The following is a 15,392-nucleotide window of genomic DNA, read 5'->3' as shown; positions in this document are numbered from 1 at the left end:
AAGAACCGCCCCCGCCGCGTCCCCGCCCCGCACCCGGCGCCATGGGGTCCGCCCCCGCCGGAGCGCTGCAAGGGCGGCTGGGCTCCTCCTCCTCCTCCTCCTCCTCCTCCTCCTCCTCCTCCTCCTCCTCCTCCTCCTCCTCTCCCCGCCGCCGGAATGCCGAAGCTTAGCAAGGAGGCCAAGCAGCGCCTGCAGCAGCTTTTCAAGGGCGGCCAGTTCGCCATCCGCTGGGGTTTCATCCCCGTCGTGCTCTACCTAGGTCAGTGGCGGCGGGGGGGGCGGCGGCTTTGGCGCCCCCGCGGCCCTTGGGGTGCGGGGCTGGCGGGGGCAGGGGCCTGAGAAGGGAGGGAGGGAGCGGGCGTGCAGGGGCGTGCGGCGCCCACCCCTCCCTGCCTGCCTTTCCTCCCTCTCTGCCCGCCCGGCAGCGCCCGTGCGGTGCGGTGCGGTGCGGTGCGGGGGGGAGGGCAGAGGAAGGGCACGTGCGGGGGGTAGGGGAGCCCCGCACCCCCCGCCCCCTGCTCCGCGGCCCGCACCGCGCGTGCCCGGGCGGGGAGGGCAGAGAGGGCGGCCGGGGGAGCCCGCGTGGTCTTGCCCTCGGCAGATCTGCGAGGTAGTTGGGGGGTTTTGTTTCATTTTTCTTTAAAAAGGGCCTTCCGGCCCTTTCCCTTCTCGGGGGCGGTTCCCGGGCGTCGAGCCTGCGTGCCCGGGAGGGTGGAGCCCCGCCGGGGAGCGGGCTGAGCGTGCCCGGGAGCGGCTCCCCGCAAGCCGGGCTGCGGCGGCCCGGCGCTGCGGCGTCCCGCGCCTTCCCGGCAGCCGGGGCTCGGTGTCCGCGGCCCGGAGCTCGGCTGCCCGGTGCCGAGCGGGCTTGCCGGCCGCTGGCGGAGGTTGAGTTTCCGGCTAGGAATAGGTGACGTTCTCTCCCCAGATGGCGTCTCTCCCGCTTTGGACCTGCTGGGGAGCTCTCCGGGGCTGCCTGGGTGTCCTGCCCGGGTGCAGCTGGCTCTGTCCTGCGGCGGTGCCCGGGCTGCGCGGCGGGGCTGGGGCTGAGTGCCCCGCGCTGCCCCGCTGAGGAGCCTGGCCTGCTCCAGGTGGGCGCGCTGCGGGAGGGCTGCCGCTGCCGCTGGCTTCTCGATGAGAAGGGGCCCCGGGAGGGCGGACCCGTTTTGTTCACTGGCTAACTTTCTGCCTCGGGTCTTCCGGGAAAAGCATCTACAAGAGGCAGGTACTCCTGCCTTGAACACAAACGTGAAGGAGCATTGGAAGCTTGTATACAGTCAGAGCTAATTGGTTGTTTTACGTAATCAAAGGGAATGCAGTCCCCAATCTGAAGGTCTTCGATTGTTCGTGTAATAGATAACTATCGGGAAAAAAATCATCTCTTCAACATTTACATACATGCTTTAACAACTACAAGTAAAAGTGGTCACTTGAAGCACTGCGGATAAAACTAATTGGCAGTATTAGGTTTAAAGTTTAATTTCATTTGCGTTTTTAGTTTATCAGTTATTTAAAATTGATAATTTAGGGGTGGAAATTTCAGTACAGTTTTCTGACCTAATTTTGCTCTTGCTGAAGTTCTGTCTTGTTATGACAGTATCTATGAATATGGGAAAGATGCTCTTTGTTTTGAGGAACACTAGAGGAAGCTAAAGAAGTTACTTCAAGTCAAATAGAGCCATCTTACTGTGTTTGCAGTTGCACTAATAGCAGGGTGTCTAGTGCATTTCTGTTATGTAGCAGTAAGAAACTAAGTTGTAGTAGTTTAACTTCATACCTCCAGAAAATAAGTGTGCTGTTCTACATCTACATTGTCATCTTATTAATTTTTTTGGTGTAATGAAGGCACATGAGAATAATAGAACCATTCTAGTTGAAAAAGACCTTTAAATGAATCTACTGAGTCTTGTGCCAAGCCATGTCCCTAAGCATCGCATCAACACATCTTTTGAACGCCTCCAGGATGGTGATTCAACCACCTCCCTGGGCAGCCTGTTTCAGTGCCTGACAACCCTTCCAGTGAAGAAATTTTTCCTAATATCCGTTTTGAACCTTCCCTGTCACAACTTGAGGCCATCTCCTCTTGTCCTTCCACTTGTTACTAGGGGGAAGAGACCAACCCCAGCTTGCTGCAACATCCTTTCAGGTAGTTGTAGAGAGCACTAAGGTCTCCCCTCAGCCTCCTTTTCTCCAGACTGAACAACCCCGGTTCCCTCAGCCACTTTTTTAAAGTTTGTTCAGTAGACCCTTCACCAGGTTAGGTGTAACCAGATGGGTGGGGGCATGCAGTTGCCACCTTTGCTTACCATTGACATTTGGAGGTGGCATACACTTAGAAGCCTGTAGAAACTCTTCTGTGTTGGGATTACATTTGAATTTGGGAGGGAAGGTGAGATGCGATGGAAGGGCATGAGGCTGCACAGTTCAAGAAGGACAGGGAAGTGCTTGAAAGAGTCCAGCGCAGAGCCACAAGGATGATTAAGGGAGTGGAACATCTCCCTTATGAGGAAAGGCTGAGGGAGCTGGGTCTCTTTAGTTTGGAGAAAAGGAGACTGAGGGGGGACCTCATCAATGTTTACAAATATGTAAAGGGTGAGTGTCAAGACGATGGAGTTAAGCTTTTTTCGGTGATGACCAGTGATAGGACAAGGAGTAATGGATACAAGTTGGAGCACAGGAGGTTTAAGATGAATATCAGGAAAAATTTTTTTACTGTAGGAGTGACAGAGCACTGGAACAGGCTGCCCAGAGAGGTTGTGGAGTCTCCTTCGCTGGAGACATTCAAAACCCGCCTGGACGCCTTCCTGTGTGATGTGCTCTTAGGTGACCCTGCTCTGGCAGGGGGGTTGGACTAGATGATCTTTCGAGGTCCCTTCCAACCCCTAGGATTCTATGATTCTATGATTCTATGATTCTATGATTTGGTGTCACTGACTCAAGGGAAATTTTTTTATTGATCCCTGCATGTAGGAAGCATGTGCTACAATAAACACAGACAAGGAAACTTTCAGGAACTTTGACATTTTTACATTTTCTGTAAGGCTTTCTAGCTCAGAAAGGAATGCTCAGGGAGTGTACAACGGAGCCTGGAATGTGAATGCGCAGTTATAGGTCATTGGTCAGGTTTTTTGGTTGTATTTTTTTAAACTTGCTTTGAAGAGTCTGCCTCTGTTTTAAGTAGGTAAATTAGACCAGTGTAATTTTGTTAAGCTTGGCTTGCTTGTTTAAAAGTACTAGGATAGGGGAAAAAAGGCAGAAAGAGAGAGAGACATTAATACACACAGAGTATAACTCTTAGTATAACTTAATGGATTTTAAAGCAATTTTTTCTGCAAAGTGTGATGACAAAGGGAAGTGGGTCAGGATGTTTTAACAGTCTCAAATCAAACAAAGTTATCTTCGAAGAGCTAATCCAGTGCTCATTAAGTTAATGCAAGTTTTTCCATTAACCTTCATGGCGTATGTTTTGGGCAAGCTGTCCTTGATTATTTATGTTCTGTAAACGAGGGAAGGAGTACAGTTTTCATGTAACACTGCTTTCTAGGTAGAAATGTAAGAATGTGTTGAATAGTGCATTAATTGTATATTTCTGCTTCAAGACTTCTAATTTGCAGTCTAGCAGGCAAAGATATTTTATACACTGAACCTCGAATTGCTTCTCTAGCATGAATTTCCTTTAGTGACTTGGTATTTAAGTCATTAGCTGGGGATGAGCTCTTGGTAACTTTCTTTTTGTTTTCCTGGGTGTTAGTAGAATGGCAAACACCTCATTTCTTTGCAAGCTTTAGTACTAAGTAGCTTTTCTAAAAGTGCCAGTGAGAATAGATTTTAGGTTTAATTAATTTAACATTTAGAATTCTCTCATCCTAAATTGAGTGAACGGTTACTGCAGTATTGCTTTCAAGTTCTGCATCAGATGTCATTGCAGACCTTGTCTGCTGGTACTCAAGGTGCTCATGGATACCAGTTATAGTTATCACTGTTAATTCTGCCTTACTGCATTGCTTTCTGAACAGCTCTTAACATCTGCATGTTTGTGGGGGTATAGGTATGTATGTCTTGATCTTCAGGGTGGATAACTTCCTCCATCTCATGTAGCTAGTTGTCCTGGAATTTTAAAGCAGATAAAGATGCAGGTAAGAGTTAAAAGATAATTAAAAAAACCTGTACACTTGTATTTATTTTCTCTACTTTCCAACCCTGGTAAGACTGCAGGTTTTATTCAGGTTAGTACACAACTTCAATCACGGGTCTATGCTCAGTAGGCTTTTTACGGCAATTTAATGTGCTGGAATAATTTGATAGTGATTTAACTATGTAGGAGTCTGCACATACATATTTTTATATATGTATGTAATGTATGTTTCACTTCAGGTTTTAAGAGGGGTGCAGATCCTGGAATGCCTGAGCCAACTATCTGGAGGTATGTATCAGCTTTGAATGTACATGCAAAACCAGTGCAGACACTTGGGAGTTTTGGGTTAGTTTGTCCTGAGCAGCAACAGTTGCACAGGTTTCTTTCATCCATTGTTTTTGGTTGTAGAGAGTGAAAGCACAGATGATCATGGTTCTTGTTTTTTGCTGTCTTCTTTGCATGTCTTTTAATATATGTGACTTCCTGTATCTTTTGAGGGGATGCTGGCCTCCTAATGTGGTGTTTGTGCAAGTTTCTGCACTGAGGAATAATTTTTCAGCTTTCTAGCATGAGTTTAACACAAAACCCAGGCTCCTTCTGCCTTTGCAAATATGGTAGTAACACTGCTTGACAGCTGCACAAAATAAAGGGCTATATCCCTCGGTGTTAGTCATTGCAATGAAGCAAGGTGCATTTGTTCATGTTTCCTCTCTCTTGTGGGACTGCAATATCATGGCATTGCTAATACTTGAATTCCTGTGGTATTTGAGTTTTATTGGAGTGCTTCTGTGGGTCAAGATAATTAGGGTCTGAAGAAAATGTGATTCTCATTTTTCTTGAAATAACTGGTTACTGCACAGAACCAGGTGTTCCTAAGGCCGATAATCGTTGGGCTGTATTGCCGGCAAAGTCATATATTAATACAAATCCAGTTTTTAGGATTCAACAATTTGAGGAAGCTACTTTTAACGGTGGAAAATATGAAAAAAAAACCCCACCCTGTCAAGATTATGGTAAACTTCAGTAAAATTTTCTGCTGTCTTAAGAGCTAACTTGCTGGAGTTGTTTGTTTGCTGACAGTGTTTCTATGTTAGCTTCAGTAGCAGTTTGAGACTTCTTTCTTGGTCCATTGAGTGTATCTTTGCACAGCATAAAGTGTGTATTTCATACCAGTGTATGAACATAGATACCAAAGCATGTGGTTGGGTGGATTGTGAAGCTTACAGATGCTCATTGTGCTCTGTAGGTTTAGATTTTATTTTAAAGGTGGCTTAGTTTGAGGTTTTTTTATTTTTTGGTCTTTATTCTGTATACTTACAGGGCTCTTCCTCCAGGCTTGTGTTTAACAAATATCCATTTAATAACAAGTACATGCTGCAAATCTGACTTTTCTTTCCTACCCCCTCCCCTTCCAGTCTACTTTGGGGATGAATGATGTGGCCGTCCTGTTCTAGAAGCAGCCGAGGAACAGAACAAGTGTCTGAAGATACATACATTCCAGAGGATGAGGTGGACACTTAGACCAGCTGGCTCAATCAGCTTGCTAATGGCATAGGTTGTACATACAACAAAATGGAGTTTATATGGACCTAACTTATTTGCATTACAGTGTAATTAAATAAATACAATTTGAATGGATACACGTTGTTTTTAAGTCTTTATATAAGCATGTTGTAGTCATTTCTTTATCACTGCAAGGATAACCCATTGTTGGGGGGGTTTTGTTTGTTTTGGGAGTTTTTTTGCTGCACAGTATGGTGACATTCAGATGTCATATTCATGTAGTGATCTTTTGGGTAAAGATTTCTCTTGATCTTCACAGAAACAAGAAAATTGAGCTCATGTTTTAAACACTTCAGCATTTTTCAAAGATTTCTTGTCTGAAGCCTTTGCAGCTTGTCACCGCTGAGCTGGGTTTCTGTGTTCCTGGGTGGGTTTTGGTATGTGTTTGTTTTTCCTTCTGCTTGGATTTGTTAATCTCTGGATACTTTAAGGATTGAGAGGTGTATATGTTTATTCCTAGCATAATCAGGTAGTAAAAAGTATACATTTCTGCCAAATTTACCTTTAAGCACTATTTATGTTTTCTATAATTTGGGATGAAGTGGGAGGACACGACAGAAGTGCTGCATGGGTGCATGTGTATGCTTATATACTGCTCTTATTGTAAGAGGAAGTTACTAATGCACAAATGAAGGAAGAAAACAAGTACCCTAAACGAGGTGTATCCTTTATTTGTGTCTTGCTTTTTGAAATATTGTTGGTTTGACTTCAGTTGTTTTTCTCCTTTTTAACACTAAAATTCAAGCACTGAAATTACAACTGCTTCATTTATGAAGCTGCATTGGGCAGATTGCTCTCCTCTTTAGAACTGGTACAGGCTAGTTTGTATCACTGTAGTGATTTAAAAAATAATAATAATGTTTACTGGCTCCAAATGATCATTGCAACAAAAATACTCTAGATTTAAGATTTTTTTATTTTTTAACCTATAGATTTTCAGGCAATTTTTATATTAAGTATTTAAGGAATAAGAGATTTCTCAGTGTCTTATCTGCTATGAAAATTAATGGTAAAACATTACTGTGTTTAAGGGCAGATATGATTAGAAAGAAAATGAGAAATGAGCCAAGAGGAAAAAATTAAATTGAAAGACAAAAATTCAGAAAGAAAAAAAGTGGGAAACATTCATAAAAGCTAATGCAAACCAGCATGTTCCTTGAAATTCCATTAGTTGCTCTAATTAAATCAAATGTCATGAAATAGTGGGATGGCTAATGATAATAGACCACTGGCAGGGTAATAGAGCAAGGACAGAATGCAGAACACTTTTCTGGTGACCCTGTGTCTTGTTGCTAGTGCAGCTTTCCTAGTGCCTTTTTTCAAATGGTAGCTTGAGATTGTAACCACTCCTATGTCTTAAATTATGAAAGGATTTCAAATTCTGATCCTTTTTCTTACCTAGCTACAACAGTAATTAAATAATCTGTTGGTACTCCATAGTGGCTTTAGTCATCTTCAGGACCTTTATGCTTCTGTTGAATATAGTGGAGTAATCAGAGATACTCAATATTGAGAGATATGGTATTCAGGGTAAATTAACTCAGATTTCTCAAAATGAGATTTTTGCATTTCACCAAGGGGATACAGTACCCAAAATACAGCAATGGGTGGATGGACCCAAACACCTGCAGAAGGGCTTATTGTGTGTCAGACATTTGGGGATGTGGTTTGTGGGCCTTCACCGCTACATAGTTGCTCTGGCTGCTTTCCAAGAGTAATAGTATTTGGCAAGAGGTAGAGAATAGGGAAGTTTTTTTCTGTTTTGTTAGAAGTTGCACATAAGTGTGGATATATCAAGCACAGGCCAGATTTTGTGAACTTGCTATGCAGAAAATTTTCCCTTTAAAGTAGTTGTAGCTCAGGGTTTTTTGGAATTATTGGATAAATAGTGCCTGTGCAATTCTTTTTCATTTTACCCACAGTGGGTAGCAAATTTTTGGTAGTTCATTCCTATTGCGGAAATAAGTGAAGCTGTTTTCCTAATTAAAAAAAAATCCAAGTATGGCTCAGGAAAGTCACTAGCATTGAACCTTTGAGTTTCAAATTGAGGGAGAAAAAAAGTCTTTCATAGTACATTCAAGTTAAATTTAATGCCAATGTGCAATGTAACATTTTTTTATTTGTACAACCAGTGTTGCCTTCAGTGTATCTTTCTCTCTGTAACTAAAAGGTGAGTGAAACTCCTTAAATAAACACTCCATTTTTTTCCCCTGTAAAAAAGCCAACCAGGATAAGCATTAATAAGCCTTGGTAATTAATTGTAAGGTAGCAAAAACCAGCATAAGATAATCAAATTTTTTTTTCCAATTTAAAAATGTAGAAGTGTTTGGTAGCAATGTCTTGAAATTACTTTGCAGTCATGACCATTTTTACAAAATTCAGTTGTGCTTCTGTGAGCAGATCGCTGTTCTTAGAGGATATATGTTTTAACAGTTTCCTGTGAAGAATCTTAATTCCCTGAAATAATGAGCAAATATGCTAGTTTTATCAAGACTCTTTTTGGTGGTGCTAGAAGGAAGAGGTCAAGTCTCTGGAGTGAAGTGAAGGAACTCTCAGGGTTGTCTAGGCTGTGGGTTAAGGATTTGAAGTTAGGAGTTACTTGTCTGAGTGTTTCAATCTCTAATTTCTGCTTTTTCATATTTATCCCAGTAAAACTTGTGAGAGATCTATTTTTCTGTCAGATGGGAGACACTTGAACAAACACGAGCTCCCCTGCTTCACTGTATTGATCTCAGTCAAGTGAAATTGGTAGTTTCTGCAGCCAAATATGGATTCTTTCCTGTAATGGGGTTTGTGATCCAGTCCTTTGAGACTACGTGTGAACTCATAGTATTGGAATAAAGTCAATGAGTGTTACTGAAAATCAAGCTGTGACTTCCGCAGCTGAGCTCAAGACCACAGTCTGAGATGTGTGAAATAAAATAATTGATTCCTTCCTGTGTGCTGTGAAGATTGTACTAATTTCAGTGAACCTTCAGCTGATCTTATCTGGAGACAGGAATTTTTTGGCTGTGTGCCATGTGCCTGTTGCCTGCAAGTTGGAGGTGCAGTGTGCTTGTGGCTTCCTCAATGTCAGGGAAATACCCCAGGTGGGAGGCTGTTGCTGGGAGCCTTCTGTACCTGGTAACAATTACAAGAGGCCAAGGGGAATGTTTCCACTTGGACCACTCTCAGGGAGATCAAAGCTTGCCATGCTCATTACACTGCTTGTCAGAAGTGAAGGCACCTTGGGGATTTCAGTGCAAGAAGAATGCCCTCTTCTCCATCTCTGGTGACCTGCAGTCCCATGCCCATGATCCTTTCACATCAGGAAGACAACATTTCTCCTTATCAAAGTGCTGGTCTGCTGCCTCCTGCAGTGGTGACAATGGCAGCAATGACTTTTGCTTGGTCTCCTAGGAGGAGCCTAGGAGGCTCTATCTGAACAAGGGATTGTCCATAACCTAGGGCTGAAGAAATGCACTGCTGCTTCTCTGGCCAGACTGGGTGCGAGATGGTAGTGAAGTGTCAGAAGGTCATAATGGGCAAGGAACAATATGATCCCATCTCTTCTGAATATCTTGTTCGCTGACACACTGACCAAAACAGCTGCTGGTGGCTTCACCATTCAGGAACAATTTCTATGTTTTCTATCACTTCTATATTTTCTTAAAACTGCCTCTCCCATCATTATTTTCAGTTGGAGTCAGAAGATAAGTTACAACCTGGTACCATTGGGTGATTGTGGTGGGCAGCAACTTGCCAGCCCTCAGTTATCACAGCCTCTTTAGCAAAGCATCTCCTAAAAGCCTGGCTTTGAAGAGCTGCCTGTTGGTACAGGCATAACAAACAGTGCAAGGGGGTCAAAGATCCTGGGCTAAGAGGAAGGAAGGTAGGCAGAAATTTAGGGTCCCAAAAAGAGAATAAAGGCAGAGTCAATCAGAAGAAGAATAAAGAGTAGGAAATATGGACAAGGTTTTTAAAGGTGTAAATACAGTAAAAAGATGACAGAACAGTCTACAGAGACCTGTGATACTCGGTGTGTAATGCTGAGGGAGTCGTGCAAGTTTGGTCGTTTTCTTGATCTTGGTGTGTGGACTGGGAATTTCCTGATGATGGGTGTGAAAAATTTGCCTGTTTAGTGTCATCACTAAACAAGGGAGAAGAGAAGATAACTGGCTTTCAGTCTAAATTCGTTCTTAATAATTTAAATTACAAAGGAACCTACTTGATTGTTCCAAAAACTCGTTAAGGCCTCACTAGTTGTGGAGTAGAAGTGAAGTTCATTGAAAATTTGGAACAAGTATTTAATTCTGCTTCAAATTCCCATTGTAAACACAGCTGGTAGAAAGTTGCTGTAGTGTATCTCACCACAGCTATAAAACAGAGGGTATGTGCGCTTTTTTTTAAAAAAATGAATTAATAAGTAAAGCTCACATTAACACTCAACCTGTTGCTTTCAAACACGCAAACTGCAGACCAAAGTAATGTTTATAGATCTGTCACAACAGGCCCCTGTGATGGTAATGTATAAAACCTACCCTTTGCTTCTTTGTACAGCTGTCTTCCAAAATGGCCACAGATTAAGTGCTTCTTAAGGTCTGTTTTTATAGCAGTACGTTTGTTGTAAGTGAAATGGATTTAACACGTTGTATTTTATCAGGAAAAAAATGCTAGAACAAACTATATACCCTGGATATTTTTGGAAATATTTTGTTACAGACTTGGAATTTAAGCTATGATGACCCTGATGATATATTTGGAAATAAAAGCTCATTACATCTCTTCTCACCCCAGGAGTATAGACCACATCCTGGTTAAATGTCATATGACTAATTTAATTTTTACAAGTGACTACTTAATTGCAATTTCTAAATCTTTTTTCCATGATGGTGTGCAATGCAATAGCCATTTCTTGGGTAAGCTTGTGGGTTACATGCATTGTTTCTTGGTTATGCTTGTGTTAATTAAGGATTAGGGGATGGGTAAAACAGCAGTAAAACTGCTAAAGTGGAAAAGAGTATTTACACTCATCATTTCTTCTGATTAAGAAATAAATTCCAAGTTTCTATCAAAAATAAGTTTGAGTGACTGAAAAGTAGGGAGCAGTTATTAGCATGGGAAGTGAAATAAGCATAGATTTCTAGTTATGTTCCAATTCTGTTTCTCAGGGTCCACTTCATTATTGTAGGGACCCCCCCAAATGGTGCAGTTTGTGAGACTGCAAGCTGATAGCAGCCGCTTTCCAGTCAGACCGGAAGATTACTTGTACATCTGCCTTCATCCCAGACGGCCTCTCTTCTAAAAAAATCATTTTTCTTTTATAGTCCCAACCCAAGTTACGGAGCTATATGATTAGGAGGGGTATAGGTCTTGCATTTTGAGGGTATTCATAGTCAAACTTCATAGTACTTGTTAATGCATGGTAATGTGGGATCCACAGGCATAGTCATTATACAGTCCCTTTTCCCTTTGCATCTCTTCCCAGATGGTTAGAAGTGGAAGAGGAGACAAAGACTATTGCTGTGCAGCAGTGATGACGCAGTAGCTAATGTTTCTATCTTGAGCTGAGGACGGGAGCTTTCCCTTGGTGATTTTACATTTGTGTGTGTGTGACAACTCTTAAGTGATTCTCTCATGTAATAAAACTTAATATAATTTGATTATACATCATATTGTCCCTATTTATATGGTACAGCCTATGCAACTGTATCTATTAATATGTAAGTTCAAAGGGATGGAGAAACAATGAGTCATAAATACCTTTGCTGTTCCTGAAACCAGTCAGAATTTTGCCCTCAGTACAGTTGAAACGGAATAAAACCTTGAAAATTCTGTGTTAGGTAAGCATTGTCTGGTAGAAATAAGTATGGCAGGGCAAATTTTAGTTTTCTGAATCTGAAGATGTATTAATTTTTAAAAAATATTTTTTTTTTTCCCCATGAAAGATTCAGTCTTAGATTCTTGTCACTGAATAGAAATTCACATAGCAAAATTTCTGTAGTGTGTTTTCTGATGACTGCCAAAGTCAGTCTTGGAAGTGTACCGAGCTGTGGTTAAATATATTTAGATTACAGATATCAGTTGATTTTTCTTCTGTTCAGTGTTTAAATGGTATTTCAGTGTAGTAGCCTGTAGAGGTTGTATTTTCTGCTTTTATTGTTCCTTTTACCAAGAAGAACATAGAAAATCACTGGGATCAGAAATTTTTATCTAATCATTGGACTTGAGAAGCAAAGTTATAAGAGAAAGCTTCCCACCCAGTATCACAAGGTTTGTAGTAATACATATATATTTATATAGGCATCACTTCTTGACCAATAGGATCTGACCTTGATGTATACCCTTCCACAATTTTATCCTTTACATTGAATGCATAGAAGACTGTTAGTCACGTGTAACAGTGGCAGATTTACGGGGAAGTTTCCCATCGAGCTAAGCCAAGCTAATGGCTCATTACTGCTGATGGTCCTGCTTCCCTTGCTTCACTGGTGGCATAACTCTTCCATCTCTTGTAGCATCAGCTCTGTCTTTCTAACCTTGCTGCCATCAGCCATTTATACAACATGTGAAGGTACTAGAGATGCAGACAATCTTTTTAAAGTAGCTGTTCTTTCTGCCAAAATTTAGCATTTCCATCAGTACATAGGCTTACTGGGCGGGGGGTGGTACTGCAGCATGTGAAGTGGATCAGGCTGAAATGTTTGTTTTTTAAAGTTTCTTACACATCTGGTTAAAAAACAAAACAAAAATTAAGTTTCAGAGACTCATTGCAAAAAAAAAAAGTAATTTTGCATTACAGATTACTTTAGTATTAGGTTGCATCATGTCTAGCATTTTAATGTCGTGGAAACAGCACCAAAGAATATTTTGTTTCTCATCTTTAACACAGTTTCTTAATACCGTGGGCTTTTTCTTGCATACTGTAGAGTGTATGCATGCATTTTAACATAGCTTTATCCTCTTCCTGCATTAGGAAAGCTAATTTTCAGGATGAAAGGAATCAGTAATGTGTTGATCATTCTGAAATCTCTTTGTGATGTTAACAAGTAAAGATGCAATCGGAACAGGGGGAAGGGCTAGCTGGCATCTGTGAGGAGAGGCTGGTTCTGTACAGCAGTGGCCAAAATGTTTCTTTGCTGGGTAGTTTCCCAGTTTTTATAGGCAATAATTAGCAGGGTTTTTTGTGTTCTGGGCTTTTTTTGCCTTGCCTAGTGAGTTAGCTGTCAGTTAGGGGGAGCTCTCTTCAAGAAAAACATTGAGGTATTTCATTGTTGCCTAAAGTAGCACAGTTATTTTTGAGGGTTGATTTATAAGAGTTAGGAACATAAATTATTACTATTATTCTAGTTTTTTATGTGTTTGTGCTGGTCTGACAACAAAAATAAATGTCCATTGTGTGTTTATTGATGATTGTAAAACACTTTTTACACAACAAACTGGAAAAAGGACAGTAACTTGGTTAGTTTGAGAGGCCCCATGACATGGTCAACAGCATTTAGTTCTGTGGCTTCCTGATGAACTCCCCACTGCATGTCTTCATGTGCCACAAGCACCAAGGAGTCTAGATTTCATCAAGTGGTGCTTATCCCAGAGGCAGTCCCTGAAGTTGGCACAGTGACAGTGGAACGATGGCCCGCAAGGCAGCTGCTGTGTTGAAGTACCCTGAGAATTGCGGGTGGATGTGGAGGAGCCACAGGTAAAATGATGGCAGCTCAGCAGCAGCAGCATCAGGGGTACCCTTTGTTGCAGGAAGGACTTGAAAGTTGGCATCCCCACCCATCAAGGGGTAATCTTTGCTCGTCATCTACACCCCAAAATGGAGTAGCATTTACATCTTTACTCGAAATGTTGACAATCTGTGGTGGACACTAGCTGAATGGTGCCAGTAGGAGGTGTGGATGCTTGTCTATCAGTTGCGTGAGATTTCAGTACCCTGTATCTTAGATAATTCCTGACATTTGAGGAAGAAAGCAGTGTGAGTTGGTTTACCTGCAGTGTACGTAGTAACTAATGATAATCTCAGGCAGCCACCTGCTACTGGGAGAATGGGACATGAGAAGATAACCTTTTGGTTTGTCTGTCTGCCTTTCTTCCCCCCTCCTTCTCACAAAGTAATAGTAAAATCTTTAAAAGGTCCAATGTGGAATCCACATTTGAGTCTCATCACTATTATGGACATAATAAGGGCCAGAATGGTCTCTAACCAAATGGTCACTAAGAAAATCTGTGAAAGTAAGCTGGGAAAAAGTTAAACCAGGCTTTCCTGTGTCCTCTAGAGCACATGACAGGATAGCTAAGATGATCTGTGTTGTGAGAAATACCCGTTCACCACAGACATCTAGTCAGTGACCACCTTGATGTCTCTTCATTCCTTCTTGAGATGTTGCACAACTCCAGATGATGGTTTTACCATTTTGGGCAAAACCTTGGTTGGTTTGGTTTTGGTTGGTTTTTTTTGAGCCTTTGGGATGTGAGCTCTGGGTGGACTGGTCACTGTTTTGGCATCCCCAGTGGTGGAATGCAAGTGTGGAAAATCACTCAGAGGAAGAGGAGCATTTACTGACATCCTTATCCACATTCCAGGGCTTGCCTTTCATCTCCTCATCTGCACCACTGTGCCAAATGAAAAGAGAGAGCGTAATTACTGTTCCACCAGTTATAGGGAAAAAGCTTGAGGGGCTCGTGCCTCTTGCACCCTTGGTGTGGGCTCTGAATTCCTCAGCAGGTAACTGCACAGTCACCATGAGGCAGGTGATACAGCTCAGGAACCGTTTCTGTGGTTTGGTATTCAGGTTAAGGACTTGGTTTATTTTATTTCTCCAGTAGTCAAGAAATGTGCATTCATGTTATGTGGCCTGTACATGCTAGAGGAATATAAATGACAAAAGGCAAATGCATTAAATTATCAACAGTCATTGACATCAGCAGCAATATGTTGCTTTATATCCCCTTAGGAAAGAATCTAAGATGCTTTTTTTCCTGCTTCTTGGGGAGGGGTGAGAGAGATTTAATCAAACTTGGAAAATTCCCTTGCATGATAGCAGTAAATCTGATCAGATTATAGCATTCATGTCAAAGCTGTTAATGTGGTGTCTTACCATCTTTTTTGTTTGAAAGAGATTGCTTGACTTGTAAGCAGATGCTTACAATTAAAATTTTGGTGAAGTTCCTTATTTAATAATACAGGGGACTTGGTCATTGGTGTCTCAAGAGTGATGATGCTTTATTGTGTTCATTCTTAAGTATCACGTTCAGTGCAATCTAAGAATTATATGTTGATCAAGCTGACTGCATATGCGTGTATGTATGTGCTAGGTAGGTAACTGACCTAATCACAGAATATTAGGGGTTGAAAGGGACCTCCAAAGATCATTGAGTCCAACCCCCCTGCCAGAGCAGAACCAAAAAAAACCAACTAGGGCTGATCACTCAGAAAGGCATCCAGGGTCTTGAAAGTCTTCAGAGGAGGAGACTCCACAACCTCTCTGATTCTTGAAAGTGGTTATTTTGATAATTACAGGTATTAAAAATTGGGTACACTAGAGTTCCTAAATCTTATTTAAAGTTCAAACAGATTACACAGGTGTGGCTTTTTTTAAAATCAGATTTTATTTGTTCTAAAAATATAAATAATAAATACAATCTCAAATATTTTAAAAGCATAAGTTATACAAAAATTTTTCTGGCTTCTGAAAATATTTTTCTGTTTAATACA

General features: G+C 41.7%; 1 protein-coding gene across 1 annotated transcript; it reads left to right on the top strand.

Moving 5' to 3' along the window:
* Positions 1-52: 52 nt before the first annotated feature.
* On the top strand, positions 53-5,770 carry TOMM7 (translocase of outer mitochondrial membrane 7). Its single transcript, XM_051609538.1, has 3 exons — positions 53-259; positions 4,372-4,420; positions 5,548-5,770. The coding sequence occupies exons 1-3, from the start codon at positions 157-159 to the stop codon at positions 5,561-5,563; spliced, it is 168 nt and encodes a 55-aa protein (XP_051465498.1). The 5' UTR covers positions 53-156; the 3' UTR covers positions 5,564-5,770.
* Positions 5,771-15,392: the final 9,622 nt, after the last annotated feature.

This window comes from Apus apus, chromosome 2 (assembly GCF_020740795.1).
Source record: "Apus apus isolate bApuApu2 chromosome 2, bApuApu2.pri.cur, whole genome shotgun sequence".
Lineage (NCBI taxonomy): Eukaryota > Metazoa > Chordata > Aves > Apodiformes > Apodidae > Apus > Apus apus.
This window is presented reverse-complemented; position numbering and strand designations above follow the sequence as displayed.